The 18483-nt window shown below is 38.5% G+C and overlaps 1 protein-coding gene across 1 annotated transcript; it reads right to left on the bottom strand.

The window, feature by feature from the left end:
- Positions 1-401: 401 nt before the first annotated feature.
- LOC143701865 (E3 ubiquitin-protein ligase RING2-A-like) lies at positions 402-16473 on the bottom strand. The gene is made up of 9 exons (XM_077195554.1): positions 16153-16473; positions 15586-15680; positions 14836-14996; positions 14495-14710; positions 13657-13977; positions 5932-6142; positions 3403-5849; positions 852-1046; positions 402-808 (listed from the first exon to the last, which is right to left on the bottom strand). The coding sequence occupies exons 2-7, from the start codon at positions 15664-15666 to the stop codon at positions 5682-5684; spliced, it is 1158 nt and encodes a 385-aa protein (XP_077051669.1). The 5' UTR covers positions 15667-15680; positions 16153-16473; the 3' UTR covers positions 402-808; positions 852-1046; positions 3403-5681.
- Positions 16474-18483: the final 2010 nt, after the last annotated feature.

Genomic DNA, 18483 nt, shown 5'->3' with positions numbered 1-18483 from the left:
TTTTTCTAACATTTGTCATATGTTAGGAAAAAAAAAATGTTTATACAGTTACAAAGTTTTACCCCAATCCCCTCAGTAAGGAGGGAGTGAATTTATGGGGATTCTGCAGAATCCATGTCCCTGGAATATTAGTAAGCGTTGATCTATCCTTGTATGAATTTATTTCTTCTACTGAACACAAGCATTCTGAAGAATGTTGAAACCGAACAGTTGATGGACCCCTTTGACTTCCATAGTATGGAGGGGGGGGAGACTTGATTTTCAAGTCCCATCAACTTTGGTTACTGACATTCTTCAAAATGTCATCTTTTGTGATAAGCAGAGGAAAGAAATTCACAGGTTGAAAGGTGAGTAAATTATGACCATTTTAATTTAGATGAGACCACAGATTCATTCAACAGTTTAGTCAAGTATGTGTTTTTATTGATGGGGAAAAAAATGCAAGGTGGCATTTTTCAAAGCAAGGGTAAAATGTTCAATAAACCAATTAGAAAATGGCAATGCAAAATACAAATCTCATTTCAGCCACAGCATCAATGTATCCCATGAATTCTGATTATGTTCCCATATTTCAAATCAATTTAGATTGAAAGATGTGACTATACTTTAAAAACATTACCATGAAGAGAGGTAAATGGAGATGTAAATGGGGATCTTGGTCAGTTGTTTCTAACCAGAGGCTATTTGAAAAAATCTGTACAAAAGTTATGAGTTTTGTATTGGGGTGTAACAATATATCATGTCACAATTTATTGCAATACAAAAATGCATCTGTGTCGTGGATAGTTCACCCAAAATAAAAGAAATACTTTTCTTTTTTCTTTTAGTGTCAGTCCTACATTATATTCAACATTATATATAGTAGTTTAATGTATAATAATGAAATTTTGTGGGTCCTGATAATGTCTAATGTTACCAGTAAAAAGTGGCCTATATTATTTTATATCTACTCAGTGACAGTGCAAGCATATTCTTCTAAAAATATTTCTGTATTTTCAGCTTCAGAATCATGAATATTTTTATTCTGGTGTCACTATTGTCCTGTGCTTAGGGTTCCAGCACCAAGCCTAAGTTCAAATTCAAAAAAGCTTTATTGTCTGTCCCCACAGGGGGTAGAAAATTGTCTTTAGACAAGGGCTCAACAAACAGTACAATACAAGAGACAACCACACAATTTAAGATACACCCCCTCCCCCATTTCCTATTTAAAATATCAATGGCAGTTGGAATAAAAGTCTTCTTATACTTGGCCTTTTCCACCAAAGGTACTTTATATCATCTACCAGACGGAAGTACGTGAAATGAACTATGCAGGGGATGTGAAGAGTCTGTCACAATAACAGAGGCTTTCCTTTTCACTGCCACAGTGTAAAGATCAGACAGGGTTACTTGTTTCTCAAATAATTTTACCAGCCATATTTATAAACCGTAAAAGTCCATTTTTGCATTTAACAGAAAGTTGAACCAGGATACAATATTGAAAGTAAGCACAGATCGAGAAGTGATTTATACACCACTATCAGAATGTCCTTTTCAATATTAAAACAACTTAATTTCCTCAATAAACCTAGACGTTGATACGCCTTCTTAAAAACACTTTCTGCATGCTTATCAAATTTAAACTTGAGTCAATCTCTGTAACCAGGTATTTAAAAGAGCCCACCTGCTCAACTCTCCTCACACAACGGGCAACACACTCTTTTTTACAAAATAGGTAAAAGTAAAACACATTTCAAAGTCACATGCAACATTATGTTTTGCAGCTAGGCGGGCATTATAACGTGTTACAAAGTGAGCACATTTGTCTCTGAAGTAAAGGCTGGACTACAATACTATAGAGCAGATGGACAGTGTTTTCTCTGGGACATGGTAAGTCCCTTTGGGTTGGACTTTGGGCTTTTTCAATTTGTAAACCTATAACATGCACAAAAACATATATAAAAATAAAAGAACAGTTCCGCTCCTCCGTGAGAGATATGAGACCGGTGAGTCACTCGCGTCGTTCTGCCGTGGCCCTCAGTCTCGTCCTGCTCGCCACAGTAAACATAATGAATGGCGACTGTAGAACGAAAAAGCCGAATCCCGGACATTTTTGGCGATCTCGAAATTCCGGACAGACTTGTCACGGAGACGTTTAACTGCGCTCTCTTACCGGTAGGGCGTGGCTTGGGAATGGCAAATTCAAAAATAATTTCACATTTCTACTACATACAGTTTTTTACAATCGCTATGAATTTTTTTTCAATACTTTTAACAAATTTCCTAAACTCTTAACGCACCAGCACACCTACAACACACAATTGGCAAAACAGTTAATTTCATGCTCAAAATCACACATTGTAAACTAAACTCCAACACTAATTTTCAAAATACAATAATACACTAGCAACAATACACAAACATGTCTCAAAATCAAATAATTTTTAAAACACTTACATATATGTTCTCGTCCAACAGGAAGATTTAGTCAATCATAGCACAATGTCATAAAAACACTAACATCAGGTGGAATTACAGAAACTGCATTATTTTATGTCAGGTATGCCCTTATACAACAGACAGTATATTGTATTGATGATAGATTGTGTTTTGCACTGCAGTTTGTTTTGAAGCCTCTCTACAGTTGTGTTGGGTTTAGGTCTTTTTCTGCAGAAATTCAATGAAAAAAGACCCATCTCAGAGTGCTTTATAGAATGTACGGTTACTGTAATGAAAAAACGAAGACAGAGACAGAATTGCTGCAATGAATAAAATAAATAAAAATAAATGTATATATTTGCATAATTCAATCAGCTGTTTCTCAGTAACAATAGCATAAAATACAGGGGATATATTTGTGTAAACAGCTGTTCACCTTGACTTTAGCCTGTAAGGTTAGGTTTAGAACATGGTGTTTTCTGTTCTGACATACAGTGTCAAAGCATTGGTAAATTTGCCAGTAAAAATCCATTGTTTTGGTCTTGTTTGAGCTTGTGTGTAAAAGAAGTTCAAGCATTTTAAATTTGTGTTAATTGTATGCATTTTGTGTTAAAGCAACAAGAAATGTTTTACTAGTATAGCTTACACAGATGGATGCAGTGCTAACTTTGTTAAGAGTTTAGGACATTTTTTAAAAGTATTGAAAAAATTGTCATAGCGATTGTAAAAAACTGTAAATGACCCATTTTAAATACACATTCATCTTTACAGAGGTGAAGAATCCCATCTATCTACCTTTGCTGTTTTAACCTATAAAAACAAATGCCAAAGGACATCGCAACTTTCATCACAACTTTTTAGAAAAGTGTCCGCAACATCAGGCATTTTAGGCCGCAACAATCACAAAAAAGGCCCGGGAAATCCTGGAGGGACTGATTAAGTATCAAAGGCTTAAAACGTCTACATGCATTATTACCCCACAACACATTTCTTTGGTTTTGTTAATATAAGCCTATTCATTTACACTCCCAATGTAAAACCAAATTTAGCATTTTAATCAACAGTACATTTTTTTTAACCTTTTATCATGTTGTGGAGTATCACAATAATATTGTATTGTGATATGTATCGAATCGTGACATGACGGTATCGTTACACCCCTATTGTCAATAGATTAAGTAATTTAGTTAAGATTATTTGTTACTGCAATCACCTCCATTTAAAATCAAGACTATATTAAGTCCATTTGATTATTGTAAACAGTCATCCACTGTTGGATCCCAATCCCGGGAACATGTGTGACGTAGTCATGCGCTTTTATTAGACCGTCTCATTCTAGAGTTAAATTGTTGAGGAGGACACTAGGCTACAAGCCTCAGAAGGACTGAACTAGGAAGGACGCAGCCTCAGTAGGATGCAGCCTTCCATTTGAGAAACACCCATAGTGATGTTCTGTGCAGTAGTCACGTGCAATTGTTCTGTCACAGGTTTTGATGTTATCGTTGTGTCATGTTAAGAGTGCTGCAAAAGACCATTTGAAATCCAATTCGAGCAGTGTGCCCAAACTAAAATACATCTGTAAAAAAAAATCTGATTTGCATCGCATTACAACCCACCTCCAAATGTGGTTTGAATCTGAATTGGGGAAAAAAAATCTTATTTCATGTGTTTGTTTTTGTTGTCCAGACTTTCGAAAACCCATCTGGATATGAAAAAAATATATATTTTTGCAGGCGGTCTAAACATGGCCAAAATCCCCCAATCCATTGGGAATAATGGATCCAGTCTCTTTACCAGATCCCATCAGAAGTTGTTTTGTCTGATATCAGCACAGGAAGCGGAACATATTGTATTGTATCAACCCCAGAGGCAGGGGGAAAGCAGGAAGCAGTACATTAAGAGATTGTAAAAATGAGAATATAAATCGTTAAATGACTATGGATAAATGTGATAAATTAGTATAAAAAAAAAAAATGAAATGATATAAATGCATGGCCAATCTTTTGGGCTACACACACAGGTTGCTACCAAGAATCCTCAGATCCTTCAATATAGACTGTTCAGAGGTAGTTTTTGACTCCTCATAAACTTTTATACATACTGTATTTCACTAATATAAGCAGACTCTATAACATGCAACCATACAACAGCTGCAAAATATTTGAATTTAGGGTATGTCCTATTACCCACACTTGCGGTCTTTGCACTTCACCACTTGTCTACTTGCATGATGTATTCCATGTTGTATTCCATGTATTTAGGCCCAAGTGTTCAAGTGGGTGTGAAAACCTCAAGCGTGTGTGTAGAACTTTGATTCCCTAATGTAACACATAGTGGAAAAATGCCAATAGCATGTTTTTACAAACGTGTATTTATATTTCATGTTTTGATTTTGGTGGATTAAAGTTTGGAGGAAGGTAATTTGTAACAAGATTATAAATTGTGGTGCTTCTAATTTAAGTAATGAAGAGCAGTCGCAAACATCTTACAAAATAGACATCTCTGCAACATTTTACGTTTTACTGCCAAATTATATGCAGGATCTAATTTATTTAACTTACACTGGAAAGTTTTTCTTGACATATCACAATTTTGGGCCATGTGAGTTCTTGATGATAAATGATGGGATACGCTTAGCCTCAAATACAGCTGCAATGCAATATTAGAGATAGTGTGAATTTAGTGTGTGTTAAGGGCACTGAGCTTTGGCATTTTTCAGACCTCGAACAGTCTTGCACATGTTGTTCCTGTTGCATACACACACTCTCAAGTGTCCAAGACCACAAGTGTAGCTATTGGAGCAAACCCTTCGTTTCTACAAATTTATGTTGCAATAGATAATTGCCTTGTCTATGGTAATTGCTTTGCTATGGTACATACGAAAAAATCGGTGGGAAACACTGATCTACATGCCTATCTCTCCAGTCCTTCAGTGATGTGGACTGACTAGTTGTCTAGACCAGTGGTTCTCAAACCTGTCCTGTGTACCTTCCACTAGAGCACATTTTAGATTTCGCCCTCATCTAACACGTCTGATTTAACTCATCAGCTCATTAGTACAGACTGCAAAACCCAAAATTGGTGCGTCCATTAAGAGAGACATGCAAAATGTGCAGTGGAGGGGGGTCCCCAGGACAGGTTTGAGTAGAATTGGTCCAGACTGGAGGTTCATGTATGTGTGCAGGAGAAATGTGGTGATCTTGATAAACTGTCTCTAAACTCAAGAGTTAGTCACAGTTGAATAAAGAGACCGTTATTCAATTTTAGTTTAAAGATTTAACATCTGGAACATCCATCTGTCCCAGTTGAGGTGTCTGATTCTCCTGCTGCTGCTTCTGGTCTTGTGTAGGAGCATAAAAGAGTTCCAGAGGCTTACAGACCTTCCAGAACTTCTCATTCACCAGCTCCAAAGTCAAAGAGCCATTTAGTGTCTGAAAGACAGAAATGATAAAGATAAGACAAACCATACTCTGATTTCTCTGTAATTAGAGTAGTCATGACAGTGTGACTCACGGAGAACTGTCCTCGTGCTGTGCTGATGTAGATAGTAAACTGTTTTTCACTGACATCCTGCAGACTACTACTACTATTGTTGCCAGCTCCCAGCTCTCCCTCCATATTTCTGTTCCCCTGCGTGTCACTCTGACTTTCCTCCAGAGCAATGCGGAGAGCCAGGTATTTGGAGAGGTGGTCTACAGTGGCGTTGGCTGTGGTTTTGACATATCTGACAACAGAAAGGAGAATGTAGCACCCAAGATGTTAATTCCCATAATTACATTTCCATCCATAAAGCTTTAGGAGTAACTACTTAAAAAAAGAAGAAAACAATCTTCAATGGTTTAATACAACAATACACTCTGAAATGTTTGGTTCTGATTGGTCAGTCATGACATTCTGAGGTCAGTTATTCCCTAATAATACTATCATCAATAGCAACACTATATAATGACATTGATCTGGCTATTTGAGGCCAGTGTATCTTTTCTCTCATATCACAATTTGAAGTCAGCTGCTGCCATCTTCGCCTCAGTTATCGACTATTTACTGTAAAATGAGAGGAGGACCTCAGTATTAATGGTAACTGTAAGTCTATGGTAATATTGTTGAAGTGTTCAATCTTGTTGCTAAAAAGATAGTTTTGCACATTGTAATGGATTATAAGATAATAAACCGTTAAGATTGTAAAGCTCAAATCCCCATCATTATTCATGTGGTGAACAGCTGTGTAATAAAGGGAGAAGGACTGTACATTACATTATCCCTAAAATGTCTGTCTTGTTTGAACTTTGTCTAGACTTAAAGTGTATATAATTATTTTATTTCCAGATTTTTTTTTATTCATTAGACTTTTTAAATTAACATTTATTCAGAAACCAATGCAGTTATATAGCCTACATAAGGTACCATTTTATTTTGGTTTCACTTTTTTTCCATCTGCAGAACAAATTGAATAGCCTAAAACAATTAACTTGCAATGTTAACTTATGAAATAATACAAAAGAAACATAAAAGATGTGTTTGCTAAAATTACAAGAATGATGTTTGACAGGGACAGCATCTTCTTAGCATAATCACCGGCACCAGTTGCAAATATTACTCGTTTAATAAAATCTTAGTGAGGACGACTGGCAACAGCTTGCTCTTAAATTCTAAGACTAGAATCTTTAGACACCGCACAATACATGACTTTAAACACCGACTGAGCGCAAAAGGAACAAACTCAGTCCGTTTGTGCATGATCAGTCATAACAACCAATTTACATTCATAATGTGTCCCCAGCTTTAGGAAACATGTGTCAGGATCCACTCATTGTCGTAATCATATCAACATTAGATCTAATGTTGTCGCATGGAATCAATAGCCGCGTTTCCACTGCCGGGCCAGGGCCGAGCCGTACTAGTGCGTGCCAGGGCCAGTCACGTTTCCACTGTCACTTCCGGGGCTTGATCGGGGCTTACTCAGGGCCAAAGCGGCCAGCTCGGGCTAGAGGCGTGGGCAAGGTAAAAGGCGGAGTTTATCGGCGTTAGGGAAAGTTATGGTCTGAGGCAAAGCCGGCAAGATGCACATTTCACTTTTTTATATCGCGCAAAATAATCGCTGCTCGAAATGGAAAATCGCCTGTACTGGTCTGTCGAAGATACCAAAGCTCTTCTGAGCATTTGGGCAGAAGAAAGGGTACAACATCAATTTGACGGCGTATGAGGAAACGAGGACGTTATAAAATATATTGTTGCTGAATTTTCTAAGCAAAGCATTCAGCGAGCAACGCTTCAAGTTTGGGAAAATATAAAAAAGTTGCGGGCGCCAAAGCGATCTCACGCCACAGCGCCAAAACGGTATTTATGTTTTTGAATTTCGTAATAAAATGGACGTAATTTGAAATTTGAGATATTTCATCTCAATAGTAACAAAGCACAAAGATTATTGCAATTTATTGGATGGGATGCATGCTAAAATGTTCCTTTCATTCATCAAATAAAAACAGGATGACTAATCGATTCTTGAGATTTAAGAATCGATATTGGTTTGTAAAAATGAGAATCAATTAATATTGAGAAATCTATTTTTTACCCAGCCCTAGTGTTTATTGTGTACTTTGCTTTTATTCAGAGCAGTTTTACCACTTCTCTCAAGCGGATACGATGAGTTTCAAGAAAACTTGAGTTTTTTTCAAGAAAAAAAAAAAAACATTACAAGTAATAAACAAATAGTGCTTTCAGTATTTAAAAGTAGGCTGTCTGAACGTTTTCCATTCAAGAGCTGGAGTGATTTTCCCCCTATACGATAAGCTGCATTCACACTAATGCACATATCTCTTTTGAAATTGTAAATGTGGTTTGTCCTGTTGGTTTAAGATATAACTGACCGTGTTTACATTCATTTTGCGTCAAAAGCATTTTGAGATGCAAGTACATTTAACCAATGAGTCACTCACAGCCGCATGCACGAGCACTCTTCACAAAGCGCGCACAAGTATTTTAAAATGCAAGCAGCTTTCTCAGTGATTTTCATATTTTTAATATATAAGCCAGCTGCATTCCAAAAGACATAAATAATGCCTATGTGGAGCATTTGTAAGGAAAATTCCGGCGGTCAAGACCGCGCACTGCAAGAGTAACATAAAAGCGGCAAAACCTGTGCAATGAAGCCCGCGACTGTCCTTGTAATTCGCTTAAACCCCAAACTTTATGAAAGCTTATTTTTCGGAAAGTTTGAGCGGTGTCGTGTGTGTGTGAGACAGAGAGAGAGAGAGAGAGAAATTAGAAGCAAGCAGAATACGGTTGTTTTTAAAGCACGCGCAGCGTCTGCACGCAGACTCGATTCTGAAATTCTCTGAATCGATCCAGAATTGTTGGAGAGAGAATAAATAACACAATATCACATACATAAAAAATAAAATGTTCTTTCCTGTATGCAAGACCTATGCCTAGCGTGCCAAGTTGATGCTTGATCTGCAGACTGCTTTTCTCTCGCGTGTCACGAGACCAGTGTAATCGCAGCTTTTGCGGTTACAAAATCGGATTTCATCATATCGCGATATTATCGCAAATGCAATTAATCGTTCAGCCCTAGTCTTATGGCAGCAGCGTTCCCTGTGGTTCAGTTGGGCCTGCTCCACATGTGGCCATTCCAGTGGTGGATCAAATATCACGGGATCACACCCCATTGCCACCCAGACACATCCCTCACAGTCTGGTGGAAGTCTATCAGGGTCACCCAATTTCTGGAGTCTGGGAAGAGGGTTTGGCAAATTATGGCAAATGTAATATTTCTGAGGGTTCCCCTCAGATCAGACCTGTTGACTCAGGCCCAGGGTACGATTTGGCATCCCAGTCCGGATCTATTGGAAGCTGTGGGTTTGGCCCCTGAGTGGGGCTGAGATTACAGATACTATCCTTAATTCTAAGGTCTGTATGCTTATGCACTGTGTGCGGAATTATTAGGCACATTGTTTACCTAACATAAGTCTCTGAGATCCTGACACCTTGCACTTCTGGAGACTCCAGGTAGGTTGCAGTTCTGGAAAATGGTGGCGCTGGAGACTACAGAGTTCCTGATGGTTTCACACTTAATTCTTCACCTTAATTCTTAATTATTTTGCAGTTAACATGTGTCTTTTCGTCTCCACCTGTATTTGTCTGACCTTGCTGACCCAATGAGCATTTCACTGTCGAATGGTCATGCCTTAACTGCAATTTTTAGTATTGCATCCTTATCATGGGAACTTAATTTTTGACTTTTCAGTCTGAGTTAAATCTCTTTTTTGGCTTATTTTATCTGTAAATGAAAACATACCTAATAATTCTGCACACCTGAATATAAGGCGTTTTTCATTTCCAGCCTTCAACCATTATATATCACTTATAAATTATTAAATACAAAAGTAATAGTAGTTAAGATAAATGTGGTTTGGAATTGGCAAAATGTGCCTGAAAAAAAAAAATATGGTCAGAAAATCAACGTGCCTAATAATTCTGCACGCAGTGTAAATGTAAGCTGTTTGCCTCTTGGTGCAGCCAGCGCGACCTGGACCCAGTTCATTGCCCTGTGAGTTCAATACTGAAGTTGTTTTTCGGAGGGTGCATCCTGGCCACTCTTAAAGGAGAACTCCGGGCAATTTTTAAGTTAATCTTGATCGTTAGACCTTTGTGAGTACTGACTATAGAAAAAAAACGAACCGGATTGGTGCTTGCTACGCGGAGCTGCGACCGCGAATGCCCAGAGCTCCCACCCAGCTAAAACGGCAGCTATGGGGACATCGACATAAAGAGCGTTTTTGAACCTCTTAACAGACACAAAATGCAATTAAAATGTCTGTCCAACATGAACAGGGACCCTACATGTGAACAATATGCGTTTAGCAACTTAGCCATTGTTTCAACTCACCTAAATAGTCTTTTAGACGGCAAGCTGTAGTCTCGCGCTGCAGTCCCTTGCTGTAGCCGGAAAAGGTAAACAATGTCCAGGTGGGAGGAGCGTTGATCATGTGCGACGAGTTATGATCAGAGTTGCTTACAAGTGAAGAAGAAATGGTTCGTGTTTGTGCCTTTCCGAATTGTGACAACAGAATGCGAAAATATAAGAGCTTAAATTTTCATCGTCTTCCTTTCCATGACCTCGAGATTCTGCAGTTTGTGGCTAGTTGTATTTCAACTTGATGTGCAAACTCCCGTAGAAGTACTACGCGCTAAAGATTACCGCATTTGCAGTGAACACTTTGACAAGGATGACTACACACACTCAACACAGCGGGGCCGTTTGAAGAAAAATGCCATTCCATGTACGAAGACTCGTCGCACATGATCAACGCTCCTCCCACCTGGACATTGTTTACCTTTTCCGGCTACAGCACGGGACTGCAGCGCGAGACTACAGCTTGCCGTCTAAAAGACTATTTAGGTGAGTTGAAACAATGGCTAAGTTGCTAAACGCATCTTGTTCACATGTAGGGTCCCTGTTCATGTTGGACAGACATTTTAATTGCATTTTGTGTCTGTTAAGAGGCTCAAAAACGCTCTTTATGTCGATGCCCCCATAGCTGCCGTTTTAGCTGGGTGGGAGCTCTGGGCATTCGCGGTCGCAGCTCCGCGTAGCAAGCACCAATCCGGTTCGTTTTTTTTTCTATAGTCAGTACTCACAAAGGTCTAACGATCAAGATTAACTTAAAAATTGCCCGGAGTTCTCCTTTAAGGTGTACGTGGCGGCTATTTCGGCAGAGCATGTACCAATAGGAGGTGTTTCCATTGGACGTCACCTCCCAGTTTCTCGTTTTCTACAAGGGACAAGACGGCTTAGGCCTTTCCGCCCTGTACAAATTCCCTCTTGACGTTCCATTGTTATGGAAGGTCTGGCAGGTCAGCTGTTCGAACAATTAGAATCTGTCAGAGAATTTTTTGACTCTTAAGACAGTTCTTTTGGTGGCCATTTCCTCTCTTAAGAGAATAGGGGACCTGCAGGCTCTTTCTGTCACCCCCTCCTGTATGGACTTTGCCCCCAGGCTGGTTAAAGTCTTGATGCGTCCCAGGCCAGGATACATTCCTAAGGTTGTCTCAATCCGTTTTCATTCCCAGCAGGTGGTTTTGGAGGCTTTTCCCCCTCCTGATTCAGAAACTGGGAGTGATGCTCGGCCTCTCAGCCTCTGCCCGGTCAGGACACTGAAGGTCTATGTCGACCGCTCAGCCCAGTGGCGTAGATCGGAGCAATTGTTTGTGTGTTTGGCTTCGCCTCTAGGTGGGAGTGCCCACTTCACTAGAGGAATGGCTTCTTCTCAAGCTCTTTTTAGGGGCTCTACTTTAGAGGATATTTGTGTTGCGGCAGGATGGTCCTCTTCGAACACTTTTATCAAGTTCTAAGGTCTGGATGTGAGGATGGCTTCCAGGTCTTATCTGCCTGAGCGGACACTTTCCACGGTCTTCCAGCTATTCTCAGGTATGTGAAGGCATTATGGTATAAATTACCATAGCGATAATTGCAGTGTTGACAGACCTGGTTATGTCTCGGTTACGCATGTGACCTTTGTTCCCTGATTAGGGAACCGGCCTTCCCATACTTGAATAGTGCTTTCTTCATCTTGATATCTGAGGAATAACGCACAGCACACTAATATGAAGCATACGTGACGTATTCTTAGGGTGGTGCTAAGCGCTATTGGCCAATCAAAATGGCGTGATGGTATAAGGGCTTCAGACATTGGTGTTCCAAAGGTGTTCCCATAGCGATATATGCAGTCTCTCATTCCCTACTCAGGGAGCAAAGGTTACATACGTAACCAAGACGTTCTGTAAACACTGCATTGGCTCCCTATTAAACATTGTATACATTTCAAAATCTTGCTAATTACTTTCAAAGCATTAAATGGTTTACCTCCCCAGTACTTGAGCGAGCTCTTAACGCATTATAGTCCTTCACGTCTATTGGGATCTCAAAATTCTGGCCAGTTGATAATACCTAGAATATCAAAATCAACTGCAGGTGGTAGATCCTTTTCTTATTTAGCACCTAAACTCTGGAACAGTCTTCCTAGCATTGCTCAGGAAGCAGACACACTCTGTCAGTTTAAATTCTAGACTAAAAACACATCTCTTTAACCTGGCATACACATAACAAATTACCAATTTCTATAATTTAAATCATGCAAAATGATTGTTAGGCTGCATAAATTAGGTCAGCGGGAACCGTAACACTTCCCATAACGTCTGATGTACTCGTTACATCATAAGAAGAATGGCATCTACACTAATATTAGTCTCTCTGTTTGTACCGAGGTTTACCGTACTCAGCCGGTTCAGGGCCGTATTCCTGTTCACACGCATCCGCGGTAATGACTAAAAACACTGTATTATGCATGCCAGACAAGTAATTTGGCAATGTCACTTTGGAAAGAAAGACTACATGCAACAATACATTCATACGCGCATGCCTATAAACTAAACACGTCACCGTTTTCACAGATTCATGTTTTTTGAAGTTTATACGGAGATGATAACGGTATTGCTTTCAAAACTTGAAAAATTGCTTTCAAAAATTGTTTTTAAAAACTTGCACTTTGAAACCTACTTCAAAGTTTGCGTTCTCAGGCCACCAAAACGTCGTTGTCATGTAAATGAACAGCCAGAACGCTTAAAAGTTTTCAGTTGAAAATGGTGTTGTGCAAGCTAAGTTAATAACTAATGATTTTTACAACTGAAATGTATCAATTAAAAACTTACTTAAGCTAGACAATTACTTTCTTCTAGAGCTGCTGTACAGCCAAAATTATTCCTATTATCTCTGTAAAGTTGGTTTGAAACAATCTGTATTGTAAAAAGCATTATATAAATGAAGGTGACTTGACTATGAACAGTTTTCCTTTGCAGAAACTTTGAGCTTAATGAGCAAATCAAATATTTCCAAGTATTTTAGCTCAAATCAATATTTTGTCTAATCATTTAATTATATGGCAAGTAGCCATGTAATAAGTGTAATAATTAACATCCAGCCAGTTGCTATCGCAAAATAAATCCAGACAGTGTGATAAGGACCCCGACGCAAAGTTTAAAACATTTACTAACATGTCCTGGGAGAAAGATCTCTTCCTGGCCTTAAAGTGGAAATCTGAGTAGGAGACGACGATAAAATATAGAAATTATGGCAAATGTAATATTTCTACATTACTATGCTGTTACAATTTATCATGTAAAATTGTCCTCTCACTAAAAAATTGCCCATATACCCTCAGTCACTTATTTTCCTTATACCTTGTCTGGCTGTACTGTTGGTTGCTGACCAGCAGGGGATGTGGGCAAAATATAAGTTCAATTTCTGAGCTCAGCCCATGGCCTGGCAGTTGTCCAGGAGGTGTACGACTCCCTCCAAAAGCCTCAGGTCCAGAATCATCAGACATTTGCTGCTTTTTACTGCAACTTGGTCCGGCCTCTGGAGGGTAGCTTGCAGGGGCAGAGGTATGGTGTGAAGGCGCGGAGTCATGCGAGACGTGTGAACGAGTGTCACCGTTGTCTTCACCACCACTAAAGGTAGTATTTTCACTCTCTGGATGCAGCTTACGGACACGCTGAGCTCTAAAAAAAAAAGGGAGGAAATGCACTCTGTTTATCCAACATGCAAACTTTGTTACTCATTTCAGATATAAAAATAAAATATCTTAAAAGTACAGTACTCCTATTTAAGTCTCCGCGAGAAGGCGGAAAATGGTCATGAAAACCCTCGGCAAACATAAGTGCATCTAAGGTAAAATAAAATAAAATTATATGAACACTTAAGGATAAAGAGTCTATATACATAGTATATACTATAGATGGGGAGATACCAACCAAAAGTACCATTAGTAGTATACAAAACTTATGCACTGTATGCCAAGTCTTTAGATGCCAGAACCAATTAAGTTTGATGTTACCATTAACATTCAACCTGTTTCAGCAGTGCACATTTTTCTTTCACTATATAGAAAGTACTGCATGAAAATTGCTCAAGATTTTATTCAGTGTTCAACGTGAGAGTAAATAAATGAGAGAATTGTCATTTTTGAAGCACAATTTCTTTGTTGACATGCATATGCACTCCTAGCTATGCTGTGACCTGTGTCTGGCCTGCATGCGCAGTCCCTGCTCGATGCTGCTGTTGAGTGCCTCTTTGTTGTGCAGTCGACTGAGCTGCTCCAGAACTTTGTCCTGATGGGCCTCATACTCATCACGGCTAGGGTACATCTTAGAGATCAGGGCATCAAAATTTGGGTCAGCACGTAGAGAACGCTTGGACACAAGCTTCTTCCTGCAGGTCGGACATTCTTTATTTCTGCAGCGGAAAATAATTAAAGGGCAGAACTGAGCAAGAAATATCTGATTAATTGAAAGCACCAAAAAAATGGCAGATGATCTGATGTAAAAGAAAAAGCATTCAATCAGAAAATGTGGTCTTACCCTGATCGGAGTGCAGTGACGATGCACTCGGAGCAGAAACGATGCAGACACTCTTTGGTGGTCATGGTGTTTTTCAGCATGTCCAGACAGATGGGACACATAAGCTCACTGTGGAGGCTTCTGGGCGACACAGCAATCTCTGTGCTGTCCATGATCGCCTCCTGAAACAATCCATACATGGGTGGAACTTACTACATGAATATATTCAAATACTACTTCTATAAACAATAAAAACTGAAGATGAAAAGTTTGCATCAAATTCTGATTCATATCTTGGTTTCAGGAATAGATAGGGGCAGGATGAAAGGGCCAGTGTAAATGATTGGGAAATTGATTTAGTAATCATTTATTTAGTTTGCTGCTGCTATTATTGACGCAGAAACTGACAACACTTTTAACTTTATGGAAAAAGTCAGAGAAATAGAAAGTACATTTCACATCTCTAAACACATTTGAAGCATCATTAACAAATGATGCATCGAATAATATGGCTAAGATTGCAAATTGCAGGTAGAACTAGGAATGCCTAGTGAAAGTACAACAACTAGCGACATGCAACGACTGTGAATGGGGCTTTGAACAACATTCATAAGGGTTAATCTCAAATGGTCCAATGGAGGTTGTCTTACCATTTTTAATTTCCCTTTTTTCTTTGATTAGTATTGCAAAACCATAACGTTACTTGTCTATGTACCTCCAAAAAACGTTGGGCGGATCTTTCCTATCATAAAATTATAATTGTGTGTGTACCTGCGGCGTTCGGTGGAGTTCATATAGACTCAGTTCCCATGTCTTACTCAGAGTCTGAACACTCACTGGATTCGCCATCATGACTTCACTGACAACTGAAACAGAACACATTTTAAACGCACACCCCATGCAAACTTTATAGGCTTTTACTGCCAGTTTAAGAATATCGTCATTCAAATGGTTATTTTAGAATATTAACCAAATGAATTGTAACCCGTTTGAAACAAAAGATGCACACATAAGACAAACTTCCTGGACTGAGTCGATGAAACAATCTAACGAAATAATTTTCTCCTACAAAAAATCTTGTTATTTTCTGCTTTATTTTAAAATGTAACAAACAAATGAAAATTAGGTAACGTTAGATTTACTGTTTGAACGATAAATGATAATACCACGTTTCTGAATTATACCAAGATTGGTATTTACATGATGCCCCAGTGTACTTAAAAAAACTACGGTACCATGTCTTATAAACATGGTAATACTATAGTACTTTTCGGTACTTTTATGTTAGTTTAATCTACAGTAAGAGATGATGAAGATCTAAAGAAAATTGACACTCACCCTCAAATGTCTGTCTGCGGTCTGAGTGTCATCTGCAGCTGAACTTTTTCAGCACACGCGAGAAATCCTCCTAATATTCTAAGATTCTAATACCGGATGTTTTTATCTTCGGAGTCGCCGCTCACTTCCTGCCCGATTCCCTCTATCGGCGAAGTACAGTACTGCGCGCAAGTGTTTCTTTCTTTCTTCTTTTGTTCTTTTTTTTCTTTTTTTATTAAATGCTTGCAAGAACGGTAGCATGTCATCACTATCATACCATAACAATACAACAATACTGCAGGGTCCTTCAGTCTTTCAGTCCAGATTAAGTGCCAAGTTCTTAAACATGTCACTGTTCTCAATTTTTTTGGAGAACTCAACAGATTCAAAATACAGTTTCATCTCAAGTTTAAATAAAAAAAAAATAGACTTTCATTCAGAACATGTGTGAATATGATATATGGATAACAGAAAAAAATCAGTTTTTTTACATATATTATATTCTTTTCACATTAATAAAAACCAAACATTTCTATATGTAAATTAAAAATTAGGATTCACTTAACATTTGATAAAATCACAATTGTCACACCAAAATGTCATTGTGTGAGAACAATTACATAATAAATACAGCGTTTCAGTTTTCTCTAAACAGAAACAACAGAGGGTATTAATATAAGTCTTAAGAGAGCACATATCTGGGTAAAACATACAAATTAGCTTAAAGGTAATTTCTCTCATGTAGTTAGTTATCAGATATTTGTGAGGTAATGCCCAAACTTTCTTCCAGGGAATGTCACTTACAAGCCCATTCCAGTAAGAAATTGCACGTGTCACAGATTCAACCAACAGATCCACAAGCACTAGGCCCTTCAGCTCCAAACACTCGTTCCCAATCACCAAGTATTAACTCTCCACACTTGTCACATCATAGTCAAGCACCACATATAAGCACCCAGTTCACTGTACTCATTGTCTGGTTTCATTAGTTTCTACATGAGAGTCAATTACCTATGCACTCGCCTGCTGATGCCTATACCTTCTTCGCCCTCCTCCAGAGACTTGTTTCCTTGGACCTCTTATCTTCATCATGCTTGCAATTAAAAGATTGTCAGTTAAGTGTGAGTTTTATCTGAACTGCTTATACTAACCACTCACCTGTTGGAAGATCTTCCAGATCGTCATCAACCTGTCAATAAAGCATAGTTACGTTTTCCTCCATGTCGACCTCTCCTGTTTCATGACAATATGGCATAGAAACAGACTCCTTAAACGAGACTCTAATATTTTTTTATTTTTTTTTGATGAAGAAAGGCACTGTGAGATGGGGAAAATTAAAATATAATACGGAAAAGTAGGTGATATGTTAGCATTTAGCTACAGCTTAGCGATGATTCTTATTTCTCCCACAATGCATTCAATGACGTCACATGAGGTACTCGCTGACTGTTGGACGACAGACGAAAGCCCGCGGCCCGCCTTACGCCGCCTTCAAACTAGCAGTTGAAATCAGCTCCGTAATTCGCAATACGCCCCCAGTGGACGTCATACTACACCGCGAAAAGCGTCGGAAGCGGGTAGAACAAAAATGGCGGAGAGATTAGAAAGGTTGATTTTGTCCGTGTCAGAATGTACAATTCTGTATGATCTCTCTGATGAGGGCTACAGAGATATTAATAGGAAGGCTGCTGCGTGGAGGAAAGTCGCTCGGGACGTTGAGATGTCAGGTCGGCTAAAAAATGTGATATTTTAGTGGTATAATGTCAATAGTTCGATGTCTGTCACTGTGCGCAACGATACAGAAAACTTTTCCATCTACAAATTCCCTTCATTTACCATGGATTTACTGTAACGTTATAGCCTATTATATTATTTCCACCATGAAATGTGGGATATACATATTGAATTGTATTATATTATTAATGTAGACAATGTATTAAAGGACTAATGTAATAAAATTACAGTATTTAATGTATTAAGGCTACTGTTTTTCATACAAAATACCATAGAAACCATACAGTTACATTTTGCCATGATAGTGAGGTGCTATAGGTGCAATAGGCTATGCATGGTTTTATCTGTGGTTATCATGATTTAAATGCATGATACTGGATGACCAATGGTTAATTTGAATAAAACTCAAACAGTCAGAATATTAAATTTTTTAAAACAGATGTTACTGTTTTTACTAATGAACATAAATTTAAACATAGTAAATCTGCATCTAACTCAGGATAATACTACTGTCAACTCACTGTCAAATATGCGTTTCGACAAAAAAAAATGTAATAGTAATATAATCCTGCGCTGCAAACTGTGCTTAAGATACATGCAATCAAAGTTAGGCAACAC

The sequence above is a fragment of the Siphateles boraxobius genome, unplaced genomic scaffold, assembly GCF_051911475.1.
Source record: "Siphateles boraxobius isolate OS27281-9 unplaced genomic scaffold, OSU_SipBor_1 33, whole genome shotgun sequence".
NCBI classification, from domain to species: domain Eukaryota; kingdom Metazoa; phylum Chordata; class Actinopteri; order Cypriniformes; family Leuciscidae; genus Siphateles; species Siphateles boraxobius.
Note: the sequence above shows the minus strand (reverse complement) of the source record. Positions and strands in the feature narration are given on the sequence as shown.

What these genes read in the sequence shown, in the direction of transcription:
- LOC143701865 (XM_077195554.1), bottom strand. Translation starts at nt 15,666, where the DNA reads ATGATGGCGAATCCAGTGAGTGTTCAGACTCTGAGTAAGACATGGGAA. An exon ending in GTCACTGCACTCCGATCAGG is followed by an intron (nt 14,711 to 14,835) that starts GTAAGACCACAT and finishes TTTCCGCTGCAG; the next exon opens with AAATAAAGAATGTCCGACCT. An exon ending in CAGCACGAGGACAGTTCTCC is followed by an intron (nt 5,850 to 5,931) that starts GTGAGTCACACT and finishes TCTGTCTTTCAG; the next exon opens with ACACTAAATGGCTCTTTGAC.